Source organism: Neophocaena asiaeorientalis, unplaced genomic scaffold (genome assembly GCF_003031525.2).
Source record: "Neophocaena asiaeorientalis asiaeorientalis breed wild unplaced genomic scaffold, Neophocaena_asiaeorientalis_V1.1 scaffold264, whole genome shotgun sequence".
Taxonomy (NCBI): Eukaryota; Metazoa; Chordata; class Mammalia; order Artiodactyla; family Phocoenidae; genus Neophocaena; species Neophocaena asiaeorientalis.
The window spans coordinates 2,690,569-2,707,173 of NW_020185332.1; the positions used below are offsets into that span (position 1 = coordinate 2,690,569).

Below are 16,605 nucleotides of genomic sequence, written 5' to 3' on the forward strand. Positions count from 1 at the left end.
TAATTTTTTTTTTTTTTGCCGTACACGGGCCTCTCACTGCTGTGGCCTCTCCCGTCGCGGAGCAACAGGCTCCAGACGCGCAGGCCCAGTGGCCATGGCTCACGGGCCCAGCAGCTCCACGCCATGTGGGATCTTCCCGGACCGGGGCACGAACCCGTGTCCCCTGCATCAGCAGGCGGACTCTCAACCACTGCGCCACCAGGGAAGCCCTACTTGCTGGTATTTAATTAAAAGATTTGGCACCTGGTTTCCTAGGAGAATATATTTCAGAAGAATACTTCATGGTGAGAGAGCTATCCTTGAGTGATAGAGTATTTTTATTTAAATATCCGTGGCAGGGATTGTATATAATTCAGCTTCATCTTCCCCCAGATGTGCTTTCAAAGAGAAATTGTGGTAAGAAAATGCTATTATATATGAATATCATCTCTAAAATATTAAGTGGTCTTAGCCCTGGTTTACTCTGAAAACCTAGGAATGAAAAAACTGTCTAAATCTGATCACAATTTCTCTTCTTGGGTTTCAGGAACCAATAAAATCACGTGCTCCACAGCTTCATTTAGAGTACAGGTTTTATAAACAGCTCGGCAGTGCAGGTAAGTCAATGTTTCCTCCATTTATTCAGCATATAGCTTAGCTGAAAGCCCTAACATATGTAAATTTTCTTGTCTGCCTTTTTTGCCAGACCATGTATCTCCCCTACTTGCTGGATAGGTAAATACACATAGTCAACTAAAAAGCTACTTACTCTCTGGCATCTAGAAGGGCAGTTGAGTTGATTGGGGGTCTGTGCTACCATGCCTGCCCACAGACCAACCTGTGAATGCTTTCATTCACCTGAAATACACATGGAATGGTTTTTGCTTTTTGGTAGTTTATTCATTCTCTTTTCATTCCTTTGTGTATACAGAAAGAAAGGAGGAGGTGTTGGTAATTTTCAAGCTGTTTTTACCACATTGAGACTATATGTCCATTTTAAAGACATATTACTAAAATATATCTTCTGAAATACCTTAACACTGTCACTTTATCTATTGTTCTCATTAATTTAGAAGACCTATCTATATGATTGTAATAACCTATGACCTCTGAGGATTTTTAAAAAATTAAGTTTGTAATTTTTAAAAACATTCCTGTTTTTTTACCAGAAAGGTCAAATTTCTGAAATATTTTACTGGCTTGCAGAAAAATATATTGACTGAACAAATGTTACCAACTTTAAGGAGGTTGAACCCATAGGATTCCTACTGCAGAAGATGAAATCCTCCAGTGCTAGTTTAATTGTTTGACATTAATAGACATTCCTCTGCTTTATGCTTCTTCAATGTGACAGTTTTTTGTGAATGACTGAAACATAGTTTCTATTTCAAGTACCATTATTGAAGGTACTGTTGAAGGAATTTGAGTTTCACTTCCTAAAATATATACAATTATATAAGAACCACTGGGTGTTATTCAAGTCATCTTATACCCTGACCATGGCAATAATCAGCCATAGTCATAACCTAGGGAGGCCAGGATGAGCGTTTGTCTTTCATTGAACCTAACATGAGTTCTTGCAGACAGCTCAAATGCATTCATCTCACCTGTTATATGCTGTCCCTCCACTGCTCACCTGCAAGTCTTCTTTTAAGCTGCGTGTCTTCAGTTCCTTCAGTTTTTTGCGTTATGTGATTAACAGGTACTTCACTGTCATTGCTCCACTAGGAAGCATGAATGTACACACACACACACTCCTAGTTTTGTGATGTCCCTCTTAAATGAGCATCATAAAACAGCACCAGTAACTCTGGATTTGGAGGCAGTGGGATTATTATCTTCCTTGATCTGGACACAATAGTTCTATTAATTTAGGTTAGCTATTTTTTTTTTTTTTGCGGTACACGGGCCTCTCACTGTTGTGGCCTCTCCTGTCGTGGAGCACAGGCTCCGGAAGTGCAGGCTCAGCGGCCATGGCTCACGGATCCAGCCGCTCCGCGGCATGTGGGATCCTCCCGGACCGGGGCACGAACCCGTGTCCCCTGCGTCAGCAGGCGGACCCTCAACCACTGCGCCACCAGGGAAGCCCCTAGGTTAGCTATTTTAACAGCCATTTTACATAGTTGACTTTTATGCATTTGTGTTCTACTCAGTTGAAACCTTTATGTCTTTTTTACATAAGCTGCCATCAACCGAGGCTTTCTGAATTTTTCTGGTTATATAATTGATTTTGATCACCAGAACCTCCTAAGTGTCATCTTATTTTATCCCATTATTACTAAGTATTCGGATGCTTTTCAGTCCTAATTCTGTTACTGATGATTACACATTGACTGTTTTTTAATTATAACTGCATATCCACCCTGCCCCTTCCATAAGACTACTATAAGCTCCTTAAGAACAGGCTTGTGCCTTCTTCACCCTGGTGTCTCAAATGTATCTCAGGGCCCTTCATAGTTCTTTCACATGATAGGAAGCTGGGAAGAATTCTGGTGACAGAAGGAACTTAGGAAGATTTGATAAGCATGCGTTTTAGATTTTTGCCAAGTTATTAAGAAAGATATTCCCTGAGGATGGCTGAAAAAGGGAAATTATTTAATTATGATAGGTAAAAAGTGGATTTATTTAGAGAGATACACATTCCGTAGACAGAATGTGGTCCGTCTCAAAAGGTGAGAACGGCCCTGGGAGAAACACACTCCACAGAGTGTGGGCCATCTCAGAAGGCAAGAGGCCAGGAAATTTATTTTGAAAGTAGATCAGTTGACAAAGTACACAAGATTTCACCATGTCTCCCTATAAATGTGAGCATGAACACTAGAGCTTCTTCCTAAGTTACAGGCACAAGCATTTCTCTTCCTATTTTTCTAGAGTGAAGTTCCCAGCTGCAAATGTTACTCATCAGTAGTTAATGTATGAGCAGCTAGAGCACATATGCCCTTCTCTTCAGAACCAAGGTGATGCTGTGGCAGTGTAAATAAACAGCCTTTCACGCTGAAAGCACACACACCAAAATTATGCAGTCGTTGTTTTTACTCACTGGTGCTTCGTCTGTCATTAATCAGCACAGGCCGAAGATTTGCACGATATTTGGGTATCATGACAAGGAATACTTAAAAAGAAAAAGAAGCCCATTGTGACTTAGGTTTGTTCAAGGAATTAATCAGTACTTACGAAATAAATGGATGAAATTTGGGGGGAGAAATGAGTGATTATGAATTTAAAGGACACTGATATAGCTTGAGACTTTAAATTCCTAGAATAAGAACTTCTGTGTTGGCTTGAGAATAATTTGACCATTTTTTTCCTTAAGTACAAAAGTCTTATTCATTACCTTGCTTTTTGACCCCTACATTGCCCTGACTGTATGATCTGGAAATTCATACCAGTTCTCTACTCATGGGTAGATAGAACAAAAATGGTAGTACTGGATGATTGTGAACATGGTTTAAGGTGGAGCTCTTCCTGATTGTCCCTTCTTTTCCTTGTTTGATCTCTAACTTCTTCCCTTCTATACCATCGTGTTCTCTAGTGGACAGTCACACTTCTAGCTTTCTTTGCTGAGTGTAACTTTGCCATCAAGAATTTCAAGACCTGATTATTTACTGTGAAGGTTATCTCTAAGATAATCAGGGAAGAAAGAGGGCCTTGAGAGTCTTGAAACTGAGAATGAGGATTTTGGTCTTCCTAAAAGCTGTCATTTTTTTCCTTTTTTCATTTATTGTAGAAACCAAATTATGAAATATTAAAGGATATTTTGAAAGGAGATGGTGGTCCATGTTCTTATCACCCTAACTCAGCCACATTTTATTTGAATATTTCTCTTTTTCATATGCAGACATATTTCATAGTTAATCTCAGTAAACATGCAATTGCATGTCTTCATTCACTGAACATTGTAACATTTGTCTTGATGCTGCATTAGATACACGTTTCTAATCATTGTATAATATCCTGTCAGCTTTGTAGACCATAATTTAGGCATGCATTTAGTGCTGTCAGACTTGTAGCTTGTTTTTATTTGAAGAAAGCATTTCTCCTATTGATATACCTGAGTATATAACTCAGTATATAACTCAAAACTTTTCCTTCATATGTTCTGCCATTTACTCCGCATATGATACGACGGTGATTTTCAAATGTTTAAAGATCTATTAAATGATAGATTAAGTTTATTCCAAAGGATTCCAGAATAAAAATTATAGAAAGAAATTTCAGTAAGATAAGTTTGACTTTGTATCACAATTAAAACAGTGTGAAAAAGTAATCTAAGTGTCATCAATATGGGTCTGGGTAAATAAATGGTGATATATTTATACCACGGAATTAGCTATTAAAAAGAAAGCAGAGGGCTTCCCTGGTGGCGCAGTGGTTGAGAGTCCGCCTGCCGATGCAGGGGACACGGGTTCGTGCCCCGGTCCGGGAGGATCCCGCATGCCACGGAGCCGCTGGGCCCGTGAGCCATGGCCGCTGAGCCTGCGCGTCCAGAGCCTGTGCTCCGCAACGGGAGAGGTCACAGCAGTGAGAGGCCCACGTACCGCAAAAAAAAAAAAAAAAAGTTAATGATTATCTTTGAAGAGAATGATTAGAAATGGGAAGCAGTCTTTAGGTTTACACTTTAATCCTTTCATGTTGGTTGTATTTTCTGCCCTGATCATGTATTATTATTGTATTGTTGTTGTTATTATAATAGCTAATTCTTTAAAAGAGTACAGCAGTGGATTTATGGTCTCTCTCTTACCTCTTCCATCACCAAGCAACCTGTTTCTGTCCCCATGTACCTGGAGCCATGTGTTAACAGTTTCAGGCATAAGGTCAACAAATGATGATAAAGTGGTACAATACTGTGTTTCCTTTCTTTCCAAACACCTTCTTGTAGGAAGAAAAAAACCAAATCGTGAACTGGAATAAGCTGTCTTATGCAATAGGATTTCCTGTCTCTTAGCAAGAGGGCAGTTTTCAGGCAGAAGTTAAACAGTTACGCATTCTGGATGTTATAAGGGAGATATGTGCACTGGGTAGAAAGTTAGATTACGTGACTTTTTAAGACCTATTTGAACACTGAGATTGTATTAAAAACTTTAAAGACCATGTTACCATGCAAAAAACATCCTGGTGCAGATATTTATACTTGGGGTCTTACTCAGTTTCAGAAGATATAAACTTATTTTTCTAAGTTAATTACATCATAAATATAACCCTGGCAAAGTGGACACCCAGTAGTCAGTGAATCCAAATGGGAACATTATCTACTATTTTCACATTTTTGGATGGGTGCAGGTGGGGTAGATTTTTATTTGCAAATTATGGTTCAGTTATTGAGCCTGATATTGCTGGAGAATTTCCAAATTTATTTCAAAGAAAAACAGTATTTTTAAAATGTGAACTCTGCAACTATATGTAATGACTATGGAAAATTATTATATTATTCTTTTCCTCACTGTTGGAACATCAAAGTTTTAGGTTTTCTCCGGTGACTAAACCAAATACATTCTTCAGTTTTGTCTTATTTTTGCTTCATTTTTTCTTATATCATTGTTTTGATTTTTCACAGTACAAAGGGCTTTGGCACTGAGTGCAGTTATACTTTTCTTTTCAGATGTAACTTTGTATAGGTTGTTCTGAGTACACAAGATTAGAAATAAGGGACTTAAAGATTGACTCTGGGTTCCCTGGCTTGCCCTCCTGGTAGCTTCAGTATTTGTTTGGTACAATGGGCCAGCTTCACAAGAAAGAACAGTATTTAATCATGATAATTAAAGACTGTAAGCCTTGCATTCAGCAGATGAAAGCACCCAGTGAGTTTTAACCATCTTTCTTATTTGCTTATCATTTTCTTCAGTGATCAGTGTTGGGTTAATTGTAATATAGTCACCATGGGTAAATCTCAAACTTATTTTCCTGTTATGGGAATGTTTTTAGGTTTCCCTGTGCTCTGAGTGTCCTTTTACTTAGGAGAGTATATACATTGTCAGTTTATAAATTTCCCAGCCAACAAATCTTTTATCCAGCACACCTCCCACTTTTGCTTATGTCCTAACACACAGGAACAGGACTTGTGGATGACAGGTTTGGGGCAGAGGTAGGCAAAACCAGTGGCCTCAACAGAGAGGAGCCCTAAACATAAGAGAGGGACAGTATGAGCACAAAGGTTCATAGCTAGATAGGGACTGGTCACATAATACGGGTCAGTATATGTTTGGTAATTAACTAAAAGATGAATAAACCAGAACCAAGCATGCAGCTGAAGTGGCAGGAGAGAGAGGGAGGAAGGGAGAGGGAATGAGTCAGCAAGAGCAGGAGCAAATGAAGGAAGATGGGGAAGGGGTGAATAGGCAAATGGCAAGAAAATAGGATTCTAGAGACAGAAATGAGAGTGCAAGTGATAAAATCTGGTGGAGGCCTCTGAAGTAGCCAGAAGGAGCAATAAAGTTGCCTTCTGTTACTGTTCTCAGAGTTAGCTGTTTCTTAGGAACAGTGGTTTTGAACAATAGCTTGGATATTTTTAGTAAAAGTAGTACGGTAGGTTATGGTAAATTCCCATCACTTCACTTGGCATTTGGAAAGGCCTAATTTATAATATAAACAGATAATACAATGATCTCTTTGCTTCTGGAGGCTTCTTAATTGTATTGAGAGATCCTAAAGGTAGTAGAAGTACTCATCATGCTCTGGTTAAACATTTAATTCCACTTCCACCCAGCAACCTGCCTGGGAAAAATTCTTAGGGGCTCTGGGAATAAATATCATATCATAGACAATCTAAGCCTGAGCTGCCATGTCCTGGCTTTCCAGCAGCTATTCTAATCTGCTAATGACTATTCTGCTTTGGCTTTCTTGTAAAGGAGATGGTAATCCTCAAATTAAAGACAGCAAAAGGGAATTCCCTGGCGGTCCAGTGGTTAGGACTGCGCACTTCCACTACAGGGGGTACGGGTTCTATCCCTGATCAGGGAACTCCCGCAAGCCTCGCGGCGAGGCCAATAAATACATAAATAAAATCTTTAAAATTAAAAAGACAATAAGATACTTACTGAAATTTCACAGTGTAACAAAGCCCAGGCAAAAATCTCATTGGAAAGAGAAAGCAAGTGAACTTAAGTGCCCACTAGGTACTTTATATGGTTATTTCATTTTTCCCATTTTGAGCACGGGGAAGTTTAGTAACTTACTTTACCCAGGGTCACACAATAGGAAAACCTGAGCTAGGAATGTGTTTGTCCCATGTTTTCCTACAGATTTCTGTCTTGTGTGCATACCGAGCAGAGGCCAGATGCCTGGCACCTTCTACCCATTACCCCTTGCCTAATTGTAATAGAATAGTGGAACATAGTTGTTAAAGTGTTAATTGATGCAAAGCCCCAGAACTTTCCCCCAGTGAAACAGTAGGGTTTCCTGTTTCATATGGTGCCCCCAAATTTCATGCCTTTGTTACCTCCAAAATCTTTTATGGCCTTGGGTGATCTAGGTTTTGAAACATTTCTTTCCAAAGTAAATTAATCATTTGGGTTGAATACTTGTGCCATATGTGCAACTGAGGAGCTCAGAGCTACCCCACCCAAGCCATTTTCACCCACTGAAACCTTTATGCTATGAATAAAGTATTCATATTCCGTAATACCTATATGGGAAAAGAATCTGAAAAAGAAAGAATATATGTATATGTATAACTGAATCACTCTGCTGTACACCTGAAACTAACACAATATTGTAAATCACCTATACACCAATAAAATTTTTAAAAGAAGTATTCATACTCTGCAATTTTGAAGTTTCTGGGAAGGAGTGGTTTTATATGTCATCAAAAAAGATAGGAGGTATAGGTTGGTACCAGAAAAAGAGCTTTGAATCTAGGCACCTGTTAACAGGAACATGGTTCTACTTCAAGAGAGAAATAAAGCATAAATCTGAAGAAAATCATGAGAAAGTGTGAGATTGGCAAAACCGTCCTATAGTGTTGTGGACTTCCTTAGGAGTAAATTATAAATAGGCTGGGCAAACACAGGAAGCAGGACACAGGAAAATAAAAAATAAGAACATCTGAAGAGATGTTGGAAAGATGGGAATTTTACTGAAAATAGAAGTGAATCCTACAACAAGAGTAGTTACAAACAAATAACATGGGTCAGCTTAGATGTTCAATAGTTAGGAGTGCTTTAAGGAATTGAGAAGAAACGTTTTCGTCTCCAGTTGGGCAGAAAGTTTTCATAACAAGAGAAGAAAGGATGAAATAGTGAACTTGGTAAAAGAAAGTGAAATCTGGATTCTTTCTTGCCATATATAAGTTTTTCAGAAGTCTCTCTGCCAGAGGTATTACAGAGAGAGGAGACATATACCACTAAATTCAGGGAAAACCAATCTTAATTAGTATAAATGGGCAGTCTTGAAATTACATTTTGAGAACTAGCGATTTAGACATTTGCCATCTCTAATTATAGGCAGTGTACATAAGTGGAGACAGCCAAGAATGGGAGCAAGGAGAAAAGTTTAGCCCAAGTTTTCCCACTGTTTTTCTGTGAGTTACTATTAACCTTGTGCCCCTGCTATGCCTCAGTTTCCTTATTCATGTAACGGGAAACCTCCTCTATCTTATTGAGTTTGCAGAGCTTCCAGGGATGAATGAGGTAATGTCTGTAAAGGCCTTGAATCCTTAAGGAAAAAGTGCTATATAAACACAAGGCAGCATTGTTTTACATTGAAACCAAAGATCTAACTTTCCGTAGAAATGGAAATATCCTATTTACATTTCTTATAGCTTTGAAAAATATCAGAATGAAGAGATAACAGTTTCATTTTTGAAGAATTTTTGATGGATTCTCAAACAATAGTGACTTAATATTTCCCAGTCCTTTCTCTGACTTAATAGAGCAGAATTCTGCTGTGGTGAACCCATCACATCTGTGATCTTGAGGGAGATGTTTGTTTCTTTCAGAGGAGCTGAATGTGGTCGTGTTCAAATACAGTTATGAGCCTGCTTGGTGAGAATGACCACTTTTGCTTCTACAACTCCACAGCCTTTCGTGCCAGTTTGGAGGGGACACTTGGCCACAGCCATCTTGTACTACCTGGAAAAGAACTCCAGAAAAAAAAATCCAATTGCCATACCTATTTTTGTTTTGTAAAATGGAATTGAAACCACTATGCAAGGACCAGGCCAAAGGCTTCATTAATATTTGGTCCTTACCGTAACTGGATTCACCTCTGAATTCTCAAAGGAAGTGGTCTTACTAGTGATGAACTACTGAAACATCACAAGTAAGGTTTATTACAGTAGTCTGTGGGAATGTTAGTGAATGTCATTGCCCCCCAAAATGAAAGATACAAATGGTTGAGCTGCCTCCTGCCTCCAGTGTAGAAGGTGAGATTTCTTAGGAAGCCAGACAGTGTAAAGGGACAGATAGTAAATATTTTAAGCTTGGTGGGCCACTTGTCTCTGTTGTAACTATTCAACTCATGTTATCTATATTCAGCTCTTGTTGTCCTTGTAGCACAAACATAGCCATAAACAGTTTGTAAACAAATGAGCTATATTCCAATAAAGGTTTATTCATGGACACTGAAATTTGAATTTTATGTAATTTTCACTGCTGAAATATTCTTCTTTAAATTTTTTTCAAATATTTAAAAATGTAGAAACTATTCTTAGTTCTCTAATCATGCAAAAGTAGTTGGGCCAGATTTGACCTAAAGGCTATAGTTTGCTGATCTCAGCTCTAGCATGGCAGCTACCAAAACTCCTTATTCTTTTTTATCGCTTAGTTCAGTTTGCATAACATAAGAATTACCTCGAGACTTCCCTGGTGGTCCAGGGGTTAAGATTGCATGCTTCCAATGCAAGGAACACGGGTTCAATCCCTGATGGGGGAACTATCCTGCATGCTGAGTGGTGCAGCCAGAAAAAAAAAAAGTAATTACTGCAAGGAATACTTCCTTATTCCTTATATATATTCCACCCTTTTCTAAAAAATAAATTTATTTATTTATTTATGGCTGTGTTGGGTCTTTGTTGCTGCACACGGGCTTTCTCTAGTTGTGGCGAGCGGGGGCTACTCTCGTTGCGGTGCGGGGGCTTCTCTCATTAGGAGCACGGGCTCTAGGCACGCAGGCTCAGTACTTGTGGCTTGTGGGCTCTAGAGCGCAGGCTCAGTAGTTGTGGTGCACGGGCTTAGTTGCTCTGCAACTAAGTTCCCGGACCAGGGCTCAAACCCATGCCCCTGCATTGGCAGGCGGGTTCTTAACCACTGAGCCACCAGGGAAGTCCACATTCTACCCTTGAGGCACTGTAATGAGAGAACTTACAGAGAGAGAGCCATATCCCTCATTCTGTGGACTTTTCACAGTGTAATATGCTGCTGGATTGTGAACTTTTTTTTTCCATTTATTTTATTGAAGTATAGTTGATTTACAATGTGTGTTAATTTCTGCTGTACAGCAAAGTGATTCAGTTATACATTCTTTTTCATATTCTTTTCTCTTATGGTTTATTACAAGATATTGAATATAGTTCCATGTGCTATACAGTAGGACCTTGTTGTTTATTCTATATATTATAGTTTACATCTGCTAATCCCAGACTCCCAGTCCATCCCTCCCTTACCCTCCTCCCCCTAGGCAACCACAAGTATGTTCTCTATGTCTGTGAGTCTATTTCTGTTCATAGATAAATTAATTTGTGTCATATTTTAGCTTCCACATATAATTGATATCATATGGTGTTTGTCTTTCTCTTTCTGACTTACTTCACATAGTATGATAATCTCTAGGTCCATTCATGTTGCCGCAAATGGCATTATTTTGTTCTCTTTTATGACAGAGTAGCATTCCATTGTATATATGCACCACATCTTCTTTATCCATTCATCTGTTGATGGACATTTAGGTTGTTTCCATGTCTTGGCTACTGTAAATAGTGCTGCAGTGAACATAGGATGCATATATCTTTTTGAATTATAGATTTCTACAGATATATGGCCAGGAGTGGGATTGCTGTATCATATGGCAACTCTATTTTTAGTTTTTTTTGAGGAACCTCCATACTGTCTTCTATAGTGGCTGCACCAGTTTACATTCCCACCAACAATGTAAGGAGGGTTCCCTGGGTTGTGAGCTTTTTAAGGGTGAGAAGCATCTTTTATTTATTATAGTATTATTTGCGTATCACTTAATCCAAAGAAGAGACTCAACAAATGTCAAATTGATGAAATCTCAGTATATAAACTCTTCCAGCAGGATTTCACTGGCAGTGAGATCACCAAGTTAAGTGGCAGCTTCTTTCTTTTATGGGTACACTCTCCTCTTCAAGATCTCAGCCTCTTCTTTATTTGCTTATGCTAGCAATTCTTGATTAACTGTATTAAGGAAGCAGAATAGAGATATGAATGAATAATTCAAGATATTAGAATGAAGTCCTCCACATTTTTTCTACAGGGATTTGGTGTAGTCAGAGACATGTATATTCACTATTACCTATAAACTTAGAGCATCCAAGAACTGCCTGACAAAAGTTCTGGAATTTAAGCCTTTTGAAGGTAGGAATTATGTGTGGTTCTCATAAATATAGTGGCTGTAGTAGTGCACATCTTCATACATAAATGGCCCATCAGCAGGTAGAAGATTATTTGGGCACATTGAAACAGTTGTCATAATTTGTCAACTTATTGCTTGGCTCCACTCTCAACAGTTATAGTTCAGAAAAGATAGGACTCTAGATCTCTTACTATGCTACCTAAAAAAGAGAGTAACTTTTTTTTTTTAATATGTATTTGGCTGTGCTGGGTCTTAGTTGCAGCATGTGGAATCTTCATTGCAGCATGCGTGTGGGATCTAGTTCCCTGACCAGGATCGAACCCAGGCCCCCTGCATTGGGAGCACAGAGTCTTAACCACTGGACCACCAGGGAAGTCCCAAAAGAGAGTAACTTTAAAGAAGGAATTTACAACTATCTGTGTGCAGCTTGCCCAAAGGAAAATTTTTTTTCACTTAAAAAATTATTTTGTTAAGTTATGGAGAAAACTAATATCATTGAAGGTTTAGAAAAATACATAAAAGAAAGATTTAATCTCTCTACTCACAACTACTATTCTCATGTGTACTTCCTTAGTCTTTTTTTTTTTTTAATTTATTTTTGTCTGCGTTGGGTCTTCATTGCCATGCGTGGGCTTTCTCTAGTTGTGGCGAGTGGGGGCTACTCTTCGTTGTGTTGCAGGGGCTTCTCATTGTGGTGGCTTCTCTTGTTGCAGAGCGCGGGCTCTAGGCACGCGGGCTTCAGTAGTCATGGCACGTGGGCTTAGTAGTTGTGGCTCGTGGGCTCAAGAGCGCAGGCTCAGTAGTTGTGGCGCACGGGCTTAGTTGCTCCGCGGCATATGGGATCTTCTGGGACCAGGGCTCGAACCTATGTCCCCTGCATTGGCAGGCAGATTCTTAACCACTGCACCACTAGGGAAGTCCCCCTTCATCTTTTTTTTTTTTAATATTTATTTATTTATGGCTGCGTTGGGTCTTCGTTGCTGTGCGCGGCCTTTCTCTAGTTGTGGCGAGCGGGGGCTACTCTTTGTTGAGGTGCACAGGCTTCTCATTGCAGTGGCTTTTCTTGTTGCGGAGCACAGACTCTAGGCGCACAGGCTTCAGTAGCTGTGGCACGTGGGTTCAGTAGTTGTGGCTTGTGAGCTCTAGAGCACAGGCTCAGTACTTGTGGCGCATGGGCTTAGTTGCTCCACGGCATATGGGATCTTCCTGGACCAGGGCTTGAACCCGTATCCCCTGCATTGGCAGGCGGATTCTTAACCGCTGCGCCACCAGGGAAGCCCCCCCTTAATCTTTTTATGTATATATTTTCATTACAAATTTTTCTGATTTAAATATAAGGTGGGGGTCTGTTTATCAAATGGGCAGGTGTAAGTTTCAAACAGTGCTGAGGTTCTTTTAGCTTTATTATCCAATATGGATTTGAGAGATGAGATACTAAAGGGATAAATGAGTTAAATGTCAATTTGAATATTATGATTGGAAAACAGTTGAAATATTGAAGATATTGAAAACAGTTCTAGGCAGATAGTAAAAAATGTTAGAGAATAAGTTGCTGGGGCCCATCTATGTTTGTCATGTCTCCTGTGTTGAGGCACCATCAACTATAGGAGCTTCGTAGCCTAATTTGAGTATAGAGGCTTTGTTCAAAATTCTAAGATAATTCTCAGAACACCATGTTTCAGTTCAGTTAGCTGCTGGGATAACCTAAAAGTCAGTCAATAACTAGACCACCACCAGCTGTCACAGATCATACCTCACATCTATATACTAGTTTATAGGTATCCTATTTAAAATTCTAGGATTTCGGGACTTCCCTGGGGCGCAGTGGTTAAGAATCCACCTGCCAATGCAGGGTACACAGGTTCAGTCCCTGATCCAGGAAGATCCCACATGCCGTGGAGCAACTAAGCCCGTGCTTCACATCTACTGAGCCTGCACTCTAGAGCCCACGAACCACAACTGCTGAATACCACAAGCCTAGAGCCCGTGCTTCGCAAAAGAGAAGCCACCGCAATGCGAAGGCCGCAATGAAGAGTAGCCCCCGCTCGCTGCAACTAGAGAAAGCCCGCACGCAGCAACGAAGATCCAACGCAGCCAAAAAATATATAAATAAATAAAATGCTAGGATTTCAAGGGTGACAGTTTTTCTAAGGAAACCAACTGTTAAATACAGCGTAGTCTTATTTGAGGTTAGGAGCTAAAGTTGGCACACAGGTGAAAATCACACATAATCAGAGTCAGCCTTGAAAAATCTCTCAAATTGCCCGTGGCGTGTAGAGTGTAGTCTGACTGGATTTGTGTATATGATCGTACTCAGTAAATATGCATGGTAAGGACGTTTAGTATGTACAGTGCTGCAGAATTCATGTAATAAGGTATGCATCTTCAAAATATGGTAGTTTTTTTTATTTCTTAAACTTTTTTTTTGGCCAAGCATATATCATGAAATTTAAGTAAGTGGATTTGATGCTTACGCCATTCCATGTCTCACTCTTTTTGCTAATTTTTATGAAAGACTTGACCTAGTACTATGTTAGCTGTTTGCCTCTCTGTTTTCTATCTGTAAGCTCCCTAAGGAGAGCGTCTGTGTCTTACTTTGTTTTTTCTTCTCTCCCTAAAGCATCTAGTGTAGTGTCTTGCACATAGTGTTTAGGAAGTGATGGTTATAGAAGAGCAAGTGGAACAGTTATGTGTGTGTATTGGTAAACACCATTTGATTACAAAGGACAGAATCTATTCCAATTAGCTATGATTCTAAAGGAGAATTTACTGAAAAATCATAGGGACATATCATGGAACCAAGGAAGGAAATATACAGGTCTCACTAGGGATTGAAACAAAGCACTTAGAAAGCCTCTAGGAACCAAAACAGCTGCTCTTTGTCCCTGGCTTTCTGTCTAACTCTTCTGGACTCTGACACTATATTTGACCCTCCTTCTGCTTAGGGTCATAAAATCTTATGCCTTGGCTTCTGTTAGCCCTCTTCATCTGCTATGTGTTACCAGCCTTCTCTGCATCTCCTTACATTTGGTGGAAAAAAGTGTTTTATGCAGCCCTTCTCCATTTAAGCACCAGCAGAGATTGACTGGAGTCCTGTATCTCAGTTGCGAGCTCTGGCACTTCCCTGGTCGTCCAGTGGTTAAGACTCCACGCTTCCAATGCAGAGGGCACAGATTTGATCCCAGGTCGGGGAACTAAGATCCCGCATGCCGCATGGCGTGGCCAAAAAACATGCAAGTTCCTAGGAAAGAGACCAGCTGACTTAGCTTGGAACAGCCTTCCAGTTCTGGCCCCAATGCTGTGATAAGGGTGCGCAGGATCACGTGGACTCCACCGCTCGGCATAGAGCACGTTCTCTAAGAATGTGGCTTAAGAACTGGGAGAAGACAGCTGACAGTGTGACAAGAAAATGGTGGACTCACAGACCATACTTTTCTTTCTCTTCATGTAACCGTTGCCAGAAAGCAAAACATTTTGCCTTAAGACAGTTCAGCATCTTGAGATTCTCAAAGTGGGGAGTAGAGCCTGAAAACAACCGTGTGATGTCCTAGCAAAGGGCAGTGAGTACTCCCAGAAAAAGAACTCCCTCTTTCACGCTGATTGTGCCTGTGTTTATTGTACTTATCATACGCTTGTTGGGGAAGAATAATCTTAAGAGAAAAATCTGCTTTGGGCCTGTGTTAAGAGAGACAGAGCTTCTCATACTTAGAAGAGTCTGGAATGATGAATTTAAAGCCATTTCTGCCAAACTTTCACCCTTTGAAGGACCTGCTCCTTTCAGCATGAGTGGCATATTTGAAATAAATAAACATTAGGGCAACAGCAGAAGCCTCATATTAAAAACAAACAAAAAGGGTTTCCCTGGTGGCGCAGTGGTTGAGAGTCCGCCTGCCGATGCAGGGGACACGGGTTCGTGCCCCAGTCCGGGAAGATCCCACATGCCGTGGAGCAGTTGGGCCCGTGAGCCATGGCCGCTGAGCCTGCGCGTCCAGAGCCTGTGCTCCGCAACGGGAGAGGCCACAACAGTGAGAGGCCCGCGTACCGCAAAAACAAACAAAGAAACAAAAAAACCAAAAAAGTTAAAGTCCTGTCCACTGGGTAAAGGACGAGGAGTATATTTGGATATACTTTGCAGAAGGAACAGCACCAGTGTCACTGTTGTTCCTCTCAGGGAGAAGAACCTAAATATGAAAGTGTGCTTGGGTTGGTGAGTCAGTAGCAAGAGCCCATTATGGGTATATGAAAACCATCTCTGTCTTGAAACAGACTCACAGACATAGAGAACAGACTTGTGGCTGCCAAAGGCAAGGGGGTGTGGGGGAGGGATGGATTGGGAGTTTGGGATTAGAAGATGCAAACTAGTTTGTATAGGATGGATAAACACAAGGTCGTACTGTATAACACAGGGAACTATATTCAATATCCTATGATAAACCATAACAGAAAAGAATATAAAAAGAATGTATGTATATGTATAACTGAATCACTTTGCTGTACAGCCAAAATTAACACAACATTGTAAATCAACTATACTTCAATCTTAAAAAAAAGCTCTGGGGGACTTCTCTGGTGGCGCAGTGGTTAAGAATCTGCCTGCCAATGCAAGGGACACGGGTTCGAGCCCTGGTCCGGGAAGATCCCACATGCCGCGGAGCAACCAAGCCCGTGCGCCACAGCTACTGAAGCCCATGTGCCTAGAGCCCGTGCTCCGCAACAAGAGAAGCCGCCGCAATGAGAAGCCCGTGCACTGCAATGAAGAGTAGACCCCACTCGCCACAACTAGAGAAAGCTCGCTCACAGCAACGAAGACCCAACGCAGCCAAATAAATTAAAAACAAAAACAAAACTCTGTCTTACAGTATATGGAGCAAACTTCAGACAAGGGAAAGTGTGTTGTGCTTTTCATCTTTTCCTCTTAAAGAGTGTGTGTGCATGTGTGTACATTTCCAAATCTACCTACCTTGTCCAGAAAACATTTTAAAAGGACATTTAAATGCTTCTATTGATTTTACAGCGTAAATCCAATCTGTAGCAAACTACTGAGCACGTGAAATGTGGCTAATCTGAATGTGCTCTAAGTATAAAATACACACTGGGGGC

At 40.4% G+C, this 16,605-nt stretch overlaps 1 protein-coding gene across 7 annotated transcripts in view; it reads left to right on the forward strand.

Annotated features, from left to right (window-relative positions):
• Positions 1-16,605, forward strand: part of CSNK1G1 (casein kinase 1 gamma 1) — a 147,246-nt gene that overhangs the window by 80,461 nt on the left and 50,180 nt on the right. For all 7 annotated transcript variants that reach the window (XR_003001828.1, XR_003001829.1, XM_024735178.1 and 4 more), the window contains exon 4: positions 527-596. Coding sequence is in view for 5 of the 7 variants with exons in the window: in XM_024735178.1 (XP_024590946.1) it covers positions 527-596 (70 nt within the window). In the remaining 2 variants the exon portion in view is untranslated. The remainder of the gene's footprint in view (positions 1-526; positions 597-16,605) is intronic.